General features: G+C 39.3%; 1 protein-coding gene across 1 annotated transcript in view; it reads right to left on the bottom strand.

The window, feature by feature from the left end:
• Window positions 1-17,584, bottom strand: part of LOC140238140 (centrosomal protein of 78 kDa-like) — a 28,573-nt gene extending 10,989 nt beyond the window's left edge. Inside the window, exons 1-10 of the mRNA XM_072318075.1 lie at window positions 17,482-17,584; window positions 9,512-9,768; window positions 8,450-8,634; window positions 7,038-7,214; window positions 5,908-6,082; window positions 4,838-4,951; window positions 3,127-3,191; window positions 2,177-2,472; window positions 2,054-2,055; window positions 975-1,003 (exon numbers count right to left, since the gene is read on the bottom strand). Of these exons, the coding sequence (XP_072174176.1) occupies window positions 975-1,003; window positions 2,054-2,055; window positions 2,177-2,472; window positions 3,127-3,191; window positions 4,838-4,951; window positions 5,908-6,082; window positions 7,038-7,214; window positions 8,450-8,634; window positions 9,512-9,768; window positions 17,482-17,486 (1,305 nt within the window). The 5' untranslated portion in view covers window positions 17,487-17,584. The remainder of the gene's footprint in view (window positions 1-974; window positions 1,004-2,053; window positions 2,056-2,176; window positions 2,473-3,126; window positions 3,192-4,837; window positions 4,952-5,907; window positions 6,083-7,037; window positions 7,215-8,449; window positions 8,635-9,511; window positions 9,769-17,481) is intronic.
• Window positions 17,585-18,173: the final 589 nt, after the last annotated feature.

The following is an 18,173-nucleotide window of genomic DNA, read 5'->3' as shown; positions in this document are numbered from 1 at the left end:
CGGAACCCTTTGCATCTTATGCAAGAGGCCGAGATTATATACGTGGAAATGTTTGCATCGCACTAACTCACATTGCAAACATAGGTTTCAACATTTTGGGTGTTCCAATCTGAAACCTAGAAGCATTGTTTTCATGGAAACACTGTATTTTTATCATTATGGGAGCTAATTTGCATACTATGCAAATGAGGCCCAGACTATGTACATGGAAATAGTTGCATCGCACTGACATCGTAAACATAGATTTCAACACTTTCGGTGTTCCAGTCTCAATCCTAGAGGCATTGTTTTCATGGAAACACTGTATTTTTATCATTAGGCCTATGGGAGCTAATTTGCATATTATGCAAATGAGGTCCAGACTATGTACATGTCATGGCGAATGTTTGCATCGCACTAACTGACATTATAAACATAGGTTTCAACACTTTCGGTGTTCCAATCTAAAACCTAGAAGTATAGTTTTCATGGAAACACTGTATTTTTATCATAATGGGTGCTAATTTGCATATTATGGAAATTTAGCCACTTCTTGGGACTTTGAGTAAGGTGTTTAAGGAGCCCATAACAAGTACCACTGCAGTGGAATTTCCTACTGCAATTGTATAGTATAGTGGGTGAAACCCTATTTTGACTGGACTAATGTGATCTATGACAAAATGTGTATCCAGTTTCTGTTAACAGTGCTTCATTTCTTTCAGAAGTACAGTATTTGTTGTAGTAGTCCATCGAGTATAATGAGCTTGCTTTGATATCGTACAGAAATCCATGCAAGACCCGTTTCACCGACATTGATTTCAGTGAGATCAGTGTCAATTAGTGTTTTTCAGTTTCACTTAGCAAGTCCTCGTGACTGAAATATAATCAAAAAAGTGAGATAGCGAGACTGAAACCAGTGAAGTGAAACTGAAACCAATGAGAAGTTTGGTGAAACACCCTACAGGACTGTAAGAAAGGAACAGCCATGAACTAACAAGGGGGCTGAGGTGGAGGAGGGTCTCATCTAGTATGAGAAATTGACTTAATCTGTATGTTCTATGCCTAATTGGCTTGAACAAAATGTCAGATTGTCTTATGATTGTGCCAAATGCAAAACAAAAAACAACAAATGTAATCCAGCTACTGAGATGGAATATACATAATACACCACTAATAATGAAAATTGTGATATCTGGACAGCTGTGTTATAATGGCTACAGGCAAATTTAGGTGTAACCATGGTAGCTATGGTCTCTCACAGGTTAGGTCTCAACTCTAGTCTATTAAATTTACATACTTATATAAATTCAGAATGGTGTTTATCGTTGAGAGGGTGTTGCATTTTTTGTTTGAGAAAAAAAAAAATATTTTCAGCATAAAGTTGCCATAGAAATGACCTAATTTGGGCTCAGATTTTTTTTAAAGAGGTCACAAATGGGCCCAATTTTGTTTGAAGAAAGGCAGGAAATAAGAAATACATACACTGGCAACTTATCTAATGATTATAATGTTAGTTGTATAATGAACACTTGAAATATCCTAAAATTCTCATTGATTTTTTTTGGTTTTGGGGTGGCCATATTGATGACGTCATTTGAGCATGTTCCGACGCAGAAATTTCGGGTAAATTTTACCGGTAAGTTTGTTAAGACATATACTTTCAAAAAATTACAAAATTTGTTTGTTATACGATAGTTGCCAGTTGACCCCCAAATTCAGCCTCAATCCGCAGGCCTAATTATACAGAAAGAGAGAAAGTGAAAGAGTTAGCGAATGAGCCAGAGATGGAGAGGGAGAGATAAAGAGAGAAGAAGAGAGAGAACAAGCAAGGGTAGAAACCATTATTCCCATCTTGACTGCATTGATATAGATTATGGAAGTTTGAGTTGTTTTGCTATGTGTATCTACATCATTTTATCCTGAGTAGACTATCTTTGATGATTCCATGGAATCTCTTGGAACTTCTTGTAAAATCTAAACCCCATGGTTTGCATGATGCAACATGCTACACTCAATACACCAATTCTTTTATAAGAAAACATTGCAATATACATATTTATTGCAGAAAGTCAACTGCTTTTCATATTCTAAAATATCTGTAAGAAGCAACATCCATCCAAAATCCAAAACATGCGCAAGCACTACATTTAATTCATCCCTGGCTCAATTTACCAAGGAAGTTTCTAGAGTTCCATACCTTCGATGGCAGGCCCTCGCCGCAGTCCTCCATGGGACGAATCCTGGGCCTGGTCTAGTGACAGCCGGCTGGAACTCCCCCTGGGAATTGGAGGTATGGATGAAGATATCGCTTGCGGACTTGGACCTGGACCGCTGCCCCGCCGCTGCCCGGTCAGAGGATGCAGACTTGCTGGGGCTACCGCTCCTGCTCCGTCCAGCGGACTTCCTGGTCTGGGTAGAGGTGGGCCTCCCTCGCCTCTTGGAGCGTGACTTTGAGGTGGAGTCCTTCGAACTTCTGGCTCGCAGCCACTTGTACTGCAAAGAAAAGGCCACCAAAGCACTGCACATTCAATTTTCATTGACACATTGTTAAAGCAAAATGAGCGTGTTTGTATATTATATCTGCATAATCTTCACACTAGAATAAGACAATGCTGCGTCTCTCTCTGCAGATCTATGCTGTAAGCTTTGATGTGCATCTTTCTTTTGATTACAAACAGCAGACAGCTTTCTTTCCAAGATAAAAACAGCCTTCACATACAAATAAGGAAGCATTTCAATAACTGGAAGTCTACAGGTAATCATTTTATTGTTGTTATACTAGTATGATCAAAATAAGCCACTGTATCCCCTTACAGCTTTTCTGGCGACAATACACTAGAATTCTACATTTCCTACACACTAAATGGTCTCAAATAAACGGTGCCAATCTTCTACCCCTCGCTATCAATAGGGGCAAAAACATACACTCAACAAAATTAGGGAGGTTCCAAAGACTTTTCAGGGAGATACTGGAGTGTAAAAAATTTTATGAATCTCAAGCAATGCAAAAAAACTCCCAAACCATAAAGGCTTTCATATTCTCCTTGCCAGGACATTGGAAGATGTTTAATTCTTCAGGGAAACTCTTGCGGGATCAGGGAGTCTTGGACGACTCAGCATCAACCACGGAAGTCTGATGGTATCTACCTCAAGCTCCTGCCCACCGGAGTTGATCATCACCTGCTCAATCACTGCCTTTAGAAGATCTCGATCTGGAAAACACACAGAGAACGTTGTGCAAAGAAACTGGTCACCTTGGACACTCTCTAATACGTGAATCTTCTCAAACATATTCAAAAGAGTTTAATCAAAGCCATCATGTCGCCATGGTATAAAGGGAGACAGAATAGTAAAACTTACCTTATGTTTCCCATTGCAGTAACTATCCTCTAATCTGACATGCTACTTGCAATATGCTTTCAACACTCAAACCCTGTTTCAACAACACAAGGCAAGTGCCATAATGTGTCTTGCCCATTTGCGTACAAGAAATTGTACGCGAATGGGATATAACAGATAAAAAAAAAGAGATAAAACAGATAAAAAGAGATATAAAATGGTAAAAATTTATAGCAAAAAAGAAACGTGCCAAAAAAACTTAACATTGGGCCCTTAAAGTTCATTGACCCCTGCCTGTGACCTTTGACCTTGTGGTGACCATCCACTCCTCAAGGGACATCTACCATCCAAGTTTAGTCACAAATGGAGTTATGGATCAAAAGTTATGACCCATAATAGAAACGCGCCATAAAAACTTAACATTGGGCCCAAAAGTTCATTGACCCCTGCCTGTGAGCTTTGACCTTGAGGTGACCTTCATGTATGGTAAAATGTGAAACTTTGTATGACCTCTCTTCCCTTGAAGTTTGATTGCAATTGAAGCCCAGAGTAAAGAGTTATTGAAGTTTTTGTAGCGTTACGGACAGACGACGGACGGACGGACGGACGATGGACAGACGGACGGACGACGGACGGACAGACGCCGCAGGCGATCCCTTAGTCTCCCCTCACCTCTGGTGGGCTCGCCAAAAATAGTATCCTTTTTGGTGTACCAAGATATATTCATTATAATGTAATCTATCTAAAAAAATGTTTATACAAAAAGTCTTTTCTGCTCTAACTGTGCTTGGAAATACTAATCTTTAGTGTGTCTGAAAGTTTTCATGATAAATAGAAAGTTTATCAGATCAATATGCAAATCATAGCAGGAATTTGCCTTGGTTTTGCAAATAGCAATCAAGTTGATTGGAATTGACTTTTTTTCAAATGTAATCACCCAGCCCCCCCCCCCCCCCCCCACAACACACACACAGACACACACACACACATCATTCTTCTGCTATTTTTTTTTTCCATTTCTTTTTGAATTGGGGAGGGGAAGGGGCAGGTTGCTGTTTTGCCATAAAAGTTTTCAGATTCCAAACAACCATCTGGCAGATATTTCAACAACCTCAAGTCATTTCATAGGAAGAGCAGAAGAAATGACCATTGATACAACTCATTACACTTATTACCAAATGTAATAAAAAAAATTATTCACTTAGACTCAAAAACCTATGATCCAAGATGTGACGTAAGTACCTGGCTAAAGTGGCTATTGGACAAGCTAGACGACAAGTAAACACAAGATACTCATTACTGTCTGACTCCTTTGTGCAGATGTTACAGTGCTGTATGTTTAGTCCACATCTTCATCAAATCACTGCCTTGTTTTAACAATCAAACCGGTCCGTTTACTCGAGTTTGTTATGAAATCTTTCAAGCCTGGAGATTGAAATGGGATTCCTCATAGCAACCACTCTTGGCAGACGGTGCTCGACGACAAAATTCAAGAAACATTTCCCCGTGGCAGACTTACCAATCAAGGGATTTTTCCTGAGATCCAAGACAACGATGCTGGTGTTCTGATGCAAGGCATCCAAGAAGGCTTTGGCACCCAGGTTGGACAGGCCACAGTGCTGCATATCTAGGGCTATGCAAACGTATGAAGATATTGAGAGGTGTTAGCAACCGAGTACTTTCATTTGTCTTCACATTCACTGATAAACATCACAGGTTATCATGAAAGAAACAAAAGGATCTTCCTGTCTATTGTCAAAATTTTGTATCTGTGACTGATAGTTGCATAACAGTCTTAATATCTTCCTTGAAAATGCCATTGAGGAAACACTGTAATAATGTACAAATAATGATATGAATTTATCAGCTGTTGAGTATGATATTTGTATAATTGTAAATGCTATGACGGTGCTTGGAAATGTGACTAAGTGCCTTAATAATGTAATATATTATCATTATCATTATCGATATATGCATTGCACGAGACTGACCTTGGTACATGAGACCCTATCATCAACATCATCATCACCACCATCACCATCATTGTCATCATTGCCATCATCATCATCGTCATTCAAATTAATGAATTCTTGCCTCAAGACGTTTGAGTGCAATTAATTGACAAATTGCATGCCCATATGTATACCCATGTTTCTTTATCATGGCTACTACTAAAACACTAAATAATCAGTGCTCATTTACATAAACCAAGGGCAATCAGTTACAATAAGAACAACTCGATGCAATAATTCATTCATTTGAATAGATATGCAGTACCTGCTGCAATAAGGAATAAGAACCAGCACTGGCTGTCAGGCATAAGGTTGGTAGTCAAGTGGATACAACACCCGTCTAATAATCAGGAGATCGTTGGTTCGAGTCCAACCTGAGTATGTATGCCACTAATTTTCTATCACAGTTCCAACTGAAACACTGAATAATCAGTGCTCATCTAAGTTGATGGAGGGCAATTTGTCAATCAATGGCAATCATCATTATTAGGCTACTATCATCCTTCTATCATGACGTAAATTGGGAAAGCAAACAGCCAAAATGTCCCGTCTGATTAAAAGCACGGTAAAAAATCACCTTTCAACCACAGATCATCCTTGAGCGCCTCCGCCAGGACCAGTGCTCCCCTGTCGTTGATCAGGGAGTTGTTGTTGACTGTGATGCGACGAATGCCAGGCATCCTGTCCAGGTCGGGTCTGCGGTACCGTAGACTATCCTTCCATGCCTCTGTGTGTCTTCTTGTGGCTTGGTGCTACGGAGTGAGCGAGGTCGATACCATTGAAATTAGCACCTGTTATTTTACTTTCTCTACTACCCTGATTTCCAATATACAGTCAAATCTGTCTACACCCACTCAAATGAAACACAAAATGTGGTTATCAAGGACAAGTGATCCTTGTAGTGAGATTTGATGCAGTAGCCATCATGAGAGATATTTCCAATGTCCCATATGATTACATGCCACTATGATACTACTACAGTTATATTATACTACTGCACGGCTGCACACTAACCCATTTTGTTCTACTGGTCCAACCTATCTGTACCAGTAGGTACCCAGTTTTTCACATTTTTGCGGGTCCATTACTGAAAAGGTTACTGGTCCGACAGTGATTTTACTTGTCTGGACCATCAGACCAGTGCCAGTTTGCAGCATTGACTGCTATATACCACTTTATACTTTATAGACAGTCAAACCTGCCATAGTGGCCACCTGTCAAATACGGCCACTAAAAAAAAATTCCCTCTGAGAGAAAGCCATGCTAAAGATCCTGTCTATAGCGGCCACCTGTCAATAGTGGCCACCTTGTCCATCTCCCTTGGGTGGCCACAACAGACAGGTTTGACCGTACCCTGTACAAAGTAATTTTGTTAGCTAATGTCACTGCCCCTTCAACTGATCACTCTTGCTTTCGCCATAAACAAGTTTCAGCAGCATTTGTTTGATGCAACAGCTAATTAAACGTAAAGCAAGCAGGTCGGCATTTTGGCGGGTGTTCGCTGTATGCAGTTTCTTAGCTATGTCTTTAGTGGGGGTGGGGGTGGTGAGGATTTTCATACAATGTTTGGTCGCTATGGACAAGTGGTGGTTTTAGACATGTGGTCACTAGAGCAGATTTGACTGTAAGACAAGTGCTCATTACTATTTTTGCATGATGGTACAACACATGCTAATCTTCAACATCTCACAAAACGACGGGAAATACCTTGATTAGCTTTGCCAAGAGTTCAGCACTCTTCCACGTGAGGCCGGTGGCAGTGAGGTTCAGGGAGACCAGTGTGGGAGCGTTGCGAATGCACTGGTAGAGGCTCTCTACTCCAGCATCACCAATCCGACAGGATTCCAGGGACAGATGCTGCAGGCACCGTGTCTTGGCTAGACCCTGTTATCAGTCACAGGAATGAAGACATCTGCTATTACTTTTGTTTCTTGTTCAAACATCACAGTACTGCAGGTATGATTTACTTCAATACTGATTTGACTGTCGAAAGACAAGATTTGCCATAGCATTACAACATCTGTGAAATGAACCAATGAACTCTGCGACATCAAAAAAGGAAGACAGAAAGATTCATAAGAATCATTATGGAAAAAGACTTCACAAATCAATGAAGATTTTAAATGTGGAATTCTCAAGATGGCTTGTATTGGGAAAGGAGAGACTTCACCTGTATTTCAGAGAAAATTTCATCAGAATATGCATGCTTTATACTTCCTGAAAGTTTCCAGTCACACTATTTCCTGGGTCTTTGTAAGTGATGATTTTCCTGCATTTCCCATGTATGTGCTACAAAGTTTGCAATGGAATTCTGAGTCATTAGAAGTGACCATCAATGAGAGTGGTGCAATGTGGAGCCAAAATACAACATCTCTCACTGTGTTTTTTCTCAGTACTGTCAAAGGCAAGGAACTACTTTTTTTTTTTTTTTTAAATCCTGGGATTCCATCCCTGTAAACAGCATTGCAGCATTTTGAGGGCTGAAAAGTGTATTTTGGTGGAGAAGCAGCGTCTTTTTGTTTCTTGCTATGAAGACATGTGTAGTAATACAATTTGAGAAAACAGTATTTTCCAAGAAAACAGAAATATTTTTTGGCATAAAACACTATAAATTACTGCAAAAAAGTGACAGTTAGCATCTCTGCTTAATATCATGTAGCTCAGTGAGGCTCCTGTGAATGGGGCATTTGGGGTGGATTGGCGCTATCTACTCCATGGACAGTGGTGCAACACCTTAAAGGGATGTTACGGTATTGCGAGATACTAAGAGACCACTCATGGAATGTTACAGAGCATACAATTCTAAGAGGAATTCAAAGTTTATTTGATGAAAAATCAGTTTTGAAATGACTGAGATATTCAAAATCAGAGTAAAACAAAGTGATGCCAGTAAATGGTGGGTCCCACCTCTTATTAGGATCCCTTTGTTTTGGATATATCAACCATTTCAAAACCAATTTTCATCAAATAAACTTTGAATCCCTATTTATTACATGCTCTTTTGTATTTCAGAAGAGGTTTCTCATTATCTCACACACACACACACAAAAAAAACCCTGAAGCTCCATCTCAACCAAAGCGATACCATCCCTCTAAGTTGCCAATCTTCCATCTCTTACTTTACATAGCGCAGCGATGTTCTTCTCTCGGAGTAGGAGCCCCTGTAGCTCCACGTGTTGCAGTTGCTCACTGGAAGAGATGCACTCCCGCAGGGCCAGGCTCAGTCGATGGGTCACGTCCCTGGAGCGAATCGGTGGGGGTCGCTTGTGCTGGGGCTGGTGCGACCTGCCTCTCACGTCAACTCCTGCTCAGAGATACAATAACTAAGTGTCATCATACACAAAGGAGAAGATACAAAATTCTCATTTGGGACAAGGAATGGTTAAATAGGAAGTTCATCCTAAAAGTAAGTTTGTTTTGGAAGGTGATCTATGACGTGGTCTACTCCCACTTAGTGGAATAGCCATCTAATAGCCATTTAGTCTCAACCCACATGGTCTCATCCTGTTTCGTCTACAACCAGTTCGTCTAATGACCCTTTAGTCCGATTGCCATTTAGCCTCATTACCAGTTGGTCTACTTCCAGATAGGCTATGCTCATTTCGTCTAATACCCACAGTTTATTGGACATCGTGGGAAAAATCCAAGGAGACAACCTTGCAATTAGACCATCTGGTCATTAGACGAAAAGATAATTAGTCAAACTGGGTATTAGACCAACTGATGATTAGACCAAACGGGCATTAGACAAAATTGATAGTAGACCAAATGAGTTTAGGCGGTAGTGGTGTTATATGAACTGGGAAGTAGACCATCCTGATATTAGACCAAGTGGCAATAACTCTTATGGAATAGAACCAAAAATATGAGAGGAACAGGATTGTGAATGTTTGACCAAATTTTGATTGAAGATAAGAAAATGACATTTTGAAGGCGTAACCAATCAAAATAGAAATTGATAGACTCCTCACCTTCCATTTGTCTTGGGCACAAAATTACATAAAATCTCTCTTTTTTCATTACTGATGACTGAACATTCTTTCCATGCAGGGCTTACATAGGAATATATGGTTGTATGAATACATAAAGTCAGCCTGCTTTTGTGGATTTTTTTTTTTTTCTGACACGGCACAGAGATGTGAATCTATTATATGAATATTGAGCAAGATCCCCCTACTGACCATCTTGTTTGCCACTCTGTTGGTAGAAGCTTCGGATCCCAATGAACTGCAGGCTCCTGTTGATGCGCAGGGCATTCAGGATCGGCATCCAGTCGTGCTGGCGGATCCTGTCCGCGTTGAGGTCCAGCACGCCGTCCGCCAGGTGGGCCCGGACCGCAGAGAGCGGGCACGAGTCCTGCAGGGCACACAGCTGGCTGTAGTAGCCCTCAAAGTCCTGGGCGCCTCGTCTCCGGGCTTTCACACTCTCTATCATGCTCCTGCAATGCAACAAGATCATATTACAGACCACTGACCCTCCTTGACAAAGAGACATGAAAGGCATATTTAAGGAAGAAGCTACTGCAAAAGCTCTTATTTTCACAAGGGTGTTCTTTTCGCAAATTTTTTTTAATTTAACATCATGCAGAACATAAATCGATAGTGCCATGTATAGATTTGTGGAATTTATTGTGGTCCTTGAGCAGATTAAACCAAAACTCTGAAAACCCAACAATTTACACTGAACATGGATGATGCCATACATTATCTGTAGGAGACTCACATATTTGAGTAGCTCAATGTAATCCCATTACAGCAGACCTCCCAACCTTTCTGACTGAAAAATAGGGATGATTTGGCTTAAAAGTAGGAAAGAAAAAAACAGTTCCCATAGGAGTGTGCAGTAAAATTATTCAGAAAAATGGAAAATTCCTCTTGAAGCAAGAGCTAGGAATGGTCAAAATTCAGATTCTTTCCTCCAAATTCAGTACGGTTGGGAGGTCTAATTACATTACCACTTGTTTAAGAACTTCACCTATGTATAATCTATGCAGGCTTTCTCCTTTTGTTCTGCTTCATGAGCACCCAATCCTGCATTCTTATGTGAAGCTGCTGTCATCACCCTTGTTCATTGTGATTTGTTATGACATTCTTATTCCTTTTCCCAATCACTATAAACTCTGTATCTCTGTACACCCAGTATAATCAATTTATAGATGTTCAAATGCCAAAAGTCTGTAAATCATCCGGAGTTCTCTTTTAACAACACGCAAAAATGGTGCTGCCTGATCTTAATGGTATAAAGTGACGGAGCAAAAGGACAGGCATTAGTGCCCTTACAATAGCCTCAGTGTCAAATTGCAAAAACATCTTGCGAAAATGTCTGTGACCTCCTCATTCACGAACACATCCAAAGATTAGATTAATACGATTTGGAAATAAGATTTGGACTCTACCACTTGTATACAGAACCTTACAGTCAAACTTGTCTACACTGACTGTTCAAGGGAAACATGAAATGTAGCTAATGTGGACAGATTCAATGTGGTAGCCATGGTACTGTACTAATAACTGATATTTTCAGTTGCCCATATGACTCCATGTACACCCTCTAGACTACATAATGTATACACCTAATGTTAAATAAAATCAGTAAGGCCTACCCTGGGTATATGAACAAAATTACATGAACACAAAGATATCTCAAAATGATCGCTTTACTTTCTGTGTCAAAGGTTAACAGTGTGCAAAAGGGTATAGGTTTCTACATGTACAATGTAGCAGGTGATCAAATTTTGGATGGCATTGTAGTCGAATCATGTGGGTGACTAGCGACCCTTGTATGGCTGACAGATCAAGGAAAATGACGGGTTAACAGCAGTTATGTTGTGATGTAGACAGAAAGATCTGTCTGTCCGGAGGAGTCTTTTATATTTTTCATGTTATCGCTCTCCTTTATACGGAGGGGATCCGTGAAGCCAGACGCAGTCTCCGCGGAACATTCCCCGACGGCCAGATACAGACCGATCTTTCGGTCAAGTTGTGATGATGATGTGTAAAATAAATTTATTGAGTCTACTGCAGCAGGTATAGTGTGAGAGTGTGAGAGTATCACACTAACGTTACAACTCTACCAGTAGGGGCGCTGGTCCGAGAATGAGGATCGTATTTGTATATGAGGGTCGTCTTCGTATACGGTGACTACGTCGCAAGCTGCCGACTTCTCGGCGAACGGCGTCCCGATAAATGAGGATGCGTCCTTAAAAACCGATATAACCTTAGAAAACTATGATTGTCCCCAAAAGTAAGGACGCAAAAACGCGACTGTTGATTGCTTCTTGCTTTGACCCTCGTAAATGAGGACGATGTGCAATAAACAGAGATCACTGCTTTCCTCGTTTTCTGTGTGCCCATGCATATGTTTTGTTGTAAGTTGAAGCTGACATACATGTAATACATGTAGGGCTATCTCTATAATACAAACGTACCACACGAAGCGAGGTAAACACAAATGCATACATTTGTGTTTACCACGCTTCGTGTGATAAAAATATACGTACCGCTGCATGCTGCGCATTGCGACATCAATTTACAAGTCATGCAAATTTTGCGTTTCTAGGAGCAATATGGATCGAGTTTTATTAGCAAAATGCTCTTCAACCTAAATGTGAGTATCGATGCCTACTATTAATCATTGTGATGTTTGTATAGACCATCGGCATAACATACCTAAGTAGATCTCTAGATGTGCTTGGATTACATGGACGTTTCACTCGGGATTCTGTAAATTGTGAATAATTCTTGCAAGCAGCCTATTGTGGCATGTTGATTTGTATGTGAAAGGCAGATGAGTTTCAAGTCTGTTTACGTCTATCATTCAATTACTACAATTTTTAGTTGAAAACGACACACATTAGTATTTTCCATTCAATAGCGCTGACGAAACCTGTATGTATTAGAAGTCTTGTGTGGGTATGCATGTGTATGCAATGTGGGTGTTTGAGAGTAGTCTGTATACCCAAATGCCAGGAAATTGTTATCATACATCAAGAAAAAAACAAAACAAAACAAGCGCCAAGAAATCAGGTACATACTTTTGTACCATTTAATCACAAACACACACACAAATCTTCACATTTTTATTACCAATGCTATAAAAAAAAATATATATAGGCACAGGTATCACAGCACACGATGCATGCATTTCCTTTCTGTGCTGATAATATTAATGCTAGCTAGAATTATGATCCTAATACAAGCAGTATGCTTTAAAAAGATACTAAAAGCCTAATTACATTGTATGCCTAAAACATTCAGCGGTAAGATAACTGGAAAGCAAAAAAAAAAAAAAAAAAAAAAAAAAAAAAAAAGAAGAAGAAACAAACAAATAGATAATTGACAATTTAAGTATAACAGACGTAATAATAAACTTAGTAAATTGTAAAAGATTAGTGAGTGTTGAACGTGAAATTGCACTTAATGATTATTATTAAACAGTTACCAAACAGTTTGGCACAGGCAGATCTTGGCCTAGGAGTTACCGAGGAGGGCATAAACAAAAGTATGACTTTATTGTAGGAGCTGATGTCAAGACTTTTTATCTTTTGTCCTCGAGAGAAGATAGTTTGGTGACTTTTTTTTTTCAGTTACAAACAGAATGGGTAGATGCTAAGCACATAGCTGTTCATACACAGAAACATATCAGGAAGGAATGTCCCTAACATTATATACAACACCGTTGGTCAAGTACACAATATTGTAACATTATGCCTACAGTCACTTTACGATCTGCATACTTTGATATCACACAAGTTTTCCCCGTTTCGAAATAAAAATGTCATTTTCTTTTTCTACAGAATTAAGTCATGAGAATTAAGGTTACAGCGTCATTTCCATCAAGAACAAGCTGAAGGAAAGTTGAGCAGTAATTCTGGATGTTAATTGCATGACGACAGGTGCAAGCTATGTTTCATGACGCCGTGACACTGGTACTGAGAGCCGCCGGGAAAGCCGACATTCGTGAGGAGCAAGCCGAACATGCGAACCTGAATTGGGAGTAGCCCAACTTGCATGAACATGTGCCCTTCAACATCAATTTCTAGAACTGCTGTCGTGTTCTGTCCTCCAAGATCATTCACTGAATCAAAGAGAAGAACAAATACTGTAATTAATTTGTACAACAAAAGTAACTCGGCAGTTTTGAGTGTAGTGGCAGAATTGTACATGAAACACGATAGGAGCGTACATTGTAGCTCTTATATTATGTAATTAGTTGTTCATTATTCAAATTATATATCTATATAACCTCTCTTAAACATAGCTGGTTCTCTTTATATGCATGGTAACCCATTCCATGACATATTTTTGTTCTTTTAAATAAAACTATTTGATGTAAAATATAATACACTGTATGTCCGACATAATCAAGCTACAGTCATTTACGATAAAGATATCTTGCCGAAGTACAGTGCACTGACGTTAGAACAAAGTCTTCGGGATCGGCAGTTTTGTTTCCTTGTATCAAATTTTTTGTGTACAACAACAACAACACACACACACACACAAAACCCAACACTCAAGCTCCGTTTATATTACCGGTATGCGATTATCGACTACCCATAATACGCTAAAAAGCAATATTAAATGCAATGTTATCACTCTAATTTCGTTGATAATGTACATTTAATAGAGATAGTTGTTTGTACTTCATGCTTAGTTTGAAATCACATCAAAGTAGTTGAGGATTCGAGTACTATTCCAAAGGTTCATTGTTCCTAATGTCCGTTGTACTAATTAAAAGGTTCGTCGTTTCGACGGGTCGCCGGTTTTACGGCTCGCTATTCCCAAGGTTCGTAACGGTTGTTCCAAAGGTTCTTTTTTTATATGAAAAGGAAATTTAAGGTTTGCTATTTTGAAAGTCCATTTATCCGAAATGAAGTATCATTCGATTTTTCCGGAGGTTCGTTCATCCGTCAATGAAAGGTTCTTTTTATATGAAAAGGAAATTTAAGATTTGCTATTCTGAATGTCCATTAATCCGAAACGAAGTATCATTCGATTTTTCCGGAGGTTCGTTCATCCGTCAATGAAAGGTTCTGTTTATATGAAAAGGAAATTTAAGGTTTGCTATTCTGAAAGTCCATTAATCCGAAATGAAGTATCATTCGATTTTCCGGAGGTTCGTTCATCCGTTAATGAAAGGTTCTTTTTATATGAAAAGGAAATTGAAGGTTTGCTATTCTGAAAGTCCATTAATCCGAAATGAAGTACATGTATCATTCGTTTTTCCGAAGGTTCGTTCATCCGTCAATGAGAAAATGTTCGTTATTACGTTTCGTTTATCATAAAATGGAAATAAGGTTTATTGTTCATAGAAAAAAAAAAACGATGATTTTCATTTGCGATTAACGAACCTTGAAACACAAAGATTCCTAACATTTTTGGATTAAGGAACCTTCGTAATAGCGAACCTTATTTCATTTTCGGATTACTGAACGCAAGGAAAAACGAATCTTCGCAGTAACTAATGCCATACAAACAATGTCGCAATGACGGACAGTAGTTTATTTCGGATTTGCAACGAACATCAAGGTACACTGCAAACAAAATTTGTGTGTTTTGGAATTACGAACCTTCGGAAAAACGATCGTTATTGCATTTCGGATTATCTTATAATATGGCCTAATGCAAGTTCCGTGAAACGCAGAGCGATTTCTATTTAAACCCACTAAAATGTGATGCGTTCTTCAACAAAGCGACGCTCGCTAAATTTTTCTTATGCTGAAGTTATACTGTATATCGTAAGCGTCCCGCATTTCGTTATAGGGTCTAATTGAATAAATTTCGTTTTTCTTTTTCAATGTCGCCCGGAAGTTACTTAGTTCAATCAAAAATCATTTAGCTATTAAACGTTTTAGTTTTGAGCGACTCAATGATGTTTATTTTTAAATCTGAATTTTTGCATGTGCTTCGACGTTGTAACAATATGTCGTTCGTGTCGTAGTAACGCAAGTGCACCTTATCAGCTCCTCTTGCCAACGCAACACGCAGAAGCATTGTTGAGCAATAATAATGATTCAGGGAAGAGTGTAGGGCCTATTTCAGAGCTGCCATTATCCTACACATCGTATGATCTTACCTTGCTCAACTTCGATTGTGCTGTTGGGATCTGTGCCATAAGACAAGGAAAGAAAAATACAAAAACTGTCAAGAAATGTTCCGGTTTCACGGAGAGAAATATAAATATATGCAATGTGATCAGATTAGTAGCAATATATCAATGTTACTTTTATGTGTAACGTACGTTGCTTACCTGGTTCGTTTTGGCCTTCATTACGCAACTCCTTCATTTCCTCAATGTGAACATCCATCAGTTCTTGGAGGTCATCTTTATGAAATTAACAGATGTAGTTTGGTTAGTACACTTGCATCTACTGTAGATTCAAACAGAATTTAAGATGTGACACACGTATAACACTTCTAAAGAAGTACATATAATCTGTTCCTGCTTATGATGCAATAACCAATAAAACAAATGTGATATGATTAATGAAGCATGCGTGTGGGCCATCATGTGAGAAGTTCTGGTACCGGTAACTTTTCTTACCATAATAATACTGGCCTCTCCCCTCACTTGACTCCACGATGACGGGCGTGCTACCGGACCTACAGGTGAGATCTCACCCTCATAGATACAATGTTTCACGGGAATAAATCAAACACAGTTTGGTTAAAACTATCAGCACTGCATACTCTATAACTGTAGTGAGACCAGTCTTTAAAATTGCTACAGTACTCACTTACGGGAGCCATTTTCACGTTTATTTTATAAATTATTATTGGGATTTTAAAAATGGGAATATCATTTAACAAGTTAGATGCGATCGAAAGAAGTACTTGTAGATCTATCTTTGATAATTTCGTTTCCACTGTTTCAAAATAATTACGTTTTTTTTTGTGTTTGTTTTTTGTTTTTTTGCATAAAGTTTTGTTGTTAGTTTTATTCAACCGGTCCTTGAATATTAAAGCACTTTCTGCTTTGTTTGTGATCATTTAAATGTCCATGTGCATGCATACATTATACCGTACATGGGAAACTAGCGTCGGCATGAACGCAGCTGCCATGCACGGGCAGTCGGACATATTCAACACAACGGTGTTCACAACGGGATTTTAGGTACCGGCATACAGTCGCCAAACCAGGCAATCGGAAATCGGAATATTAATTAACAATAATTAGAATTAATATTTTATCGATCAGAAATATTTATACCGTTCAAATTTGCCATAATTCCACTGCAAAGTGCATTGGTTACTTCGTAGGTGTGTTGCTCCATGATGCGTGTATTGCCAATGACAGCACAGCGACTTTCACATTTCGCGCGATAAATCCACGGGAAGACGGACAACCCACAAAAGTAGACGGTGAACTAGGGGTATTTGTACACGAGGAATCCGTTTATCGCATCTAGAACGTGCGGTTCGGTACCCCTAAGCCCGCAAAGCCCCGAGGAAAAAAATCGTCCGCGAAAAAGCTACCGATCCTGATTTTCGCGGACGCGATTTTTCCGCGTTTACGAAGATACCCTCGTTTGTGCGGACGATCCGCATTCTCGGACCAGCGCCCCTACTGTCTACAAAGTACAAGTACAAGTTACAGTGACGTTTGTATGCAGGGTAAATTACCACGGTATGATACAAGACTACAACCTTGAAGTGGTGGCCAACAATCTGACACAATAAAAAGCAGGTCATGTCATGTCACACTCACACTCACACTCATGCCAGGGAAAGACTTCCATATGCCATCACAGATGTAGAAACAGTCAGTTATTGAAATTCGGTTAGCAGGTTAGCTAAAAATAAAATTACAAAAGAGTGAAACTACACTCATTCAGCTCATCCTGTAAATAGAATGTTTTATAGACCCCCTGGCTGGGCTGGGCCTTTGCTATGACTACACTAGCACAATAACAACGACCGAGAGATGTCATGACTAACGTTAGAGACATGATCATGATGATGTTGGCATTGTTGCTGTGCTGTGATAAAATGGTGATCGTCACTATCATGTCTGTGACTGTGTGGGACTAATCAAACAACCCACGCACAACCACCATCATCAGTCATCAATCAGTCATGTAGACAGTCCGAATATTTAGTACTATAATACGAATGCATACCACCCTCCCTTGAAATTAATTGATACTCACGCCATTTAGCTTCTCCGATGTATTGACATGTGTCATGCGTAGGAAATAAACTTCAAGTTAGCCATCTATTTGCGCGGCTCATGTTTTGAACTGGACGTCATTTTGTTTATCCCTTAGTAAACTGTAGATGGCGCTGCTATTAGACCAGTCACACACAATCACTGGGGAAAATCTCTTTGCATTAGACCCAAGAGTCAAAAATCTCCGTGCATTCAACGTGTTCAATCAGGGAGGACCGGTGAGTCTCACCTCCCTGAATGAAACCCTGATTCAATTGAGCTTTCAGAGTGATTAGACCAAATCACTGCAAATGGATGGATGGGCACGGAAGCAGTTGCGCAATCTCTTTGGCTACAAACTGAGCGACATAACATTGTTAGTGTACTACAAAGTATTATGATTTTAGCGTCTAAAGTTTTACCACCATTTCCTTGTTATTTCAATTCAATTCAATTCAAGTTTATTTCCATTCGACATGAATCATCAAACAATTCATACAATAAAAACACATACTAGTAGATATACACTATATCAAAAGAAATACACACACATACACAAAACAACAAGAACAAAAACGTAAATTCACGTGAATGGGGGGTCAGCAGAGAAGAGCAATAACCATATCCTTGTAAGATCACTGACCCCTAGAAAACATAATAATATACACTGTGTACAATATATCGGGAGTACAG

Source organism: Diadema setosum, chromosome 14 (assembly GCF_964275005.1).
Source record: "Diadema setosum chromosome 14, eeDiaSeto1, whole genome shotgun sequence".
Taxonomy (NCBI): Eukaryota; Metazoa; Echinodermata; class Echinoidea; order Diadematoida; family Diadematidae; genus Diadema; species Diadema setosum.
Note: the sequence above shows the minus strand (reverse complement) of the source record. Positions and strands in the feature narration are given on the sequence as shown.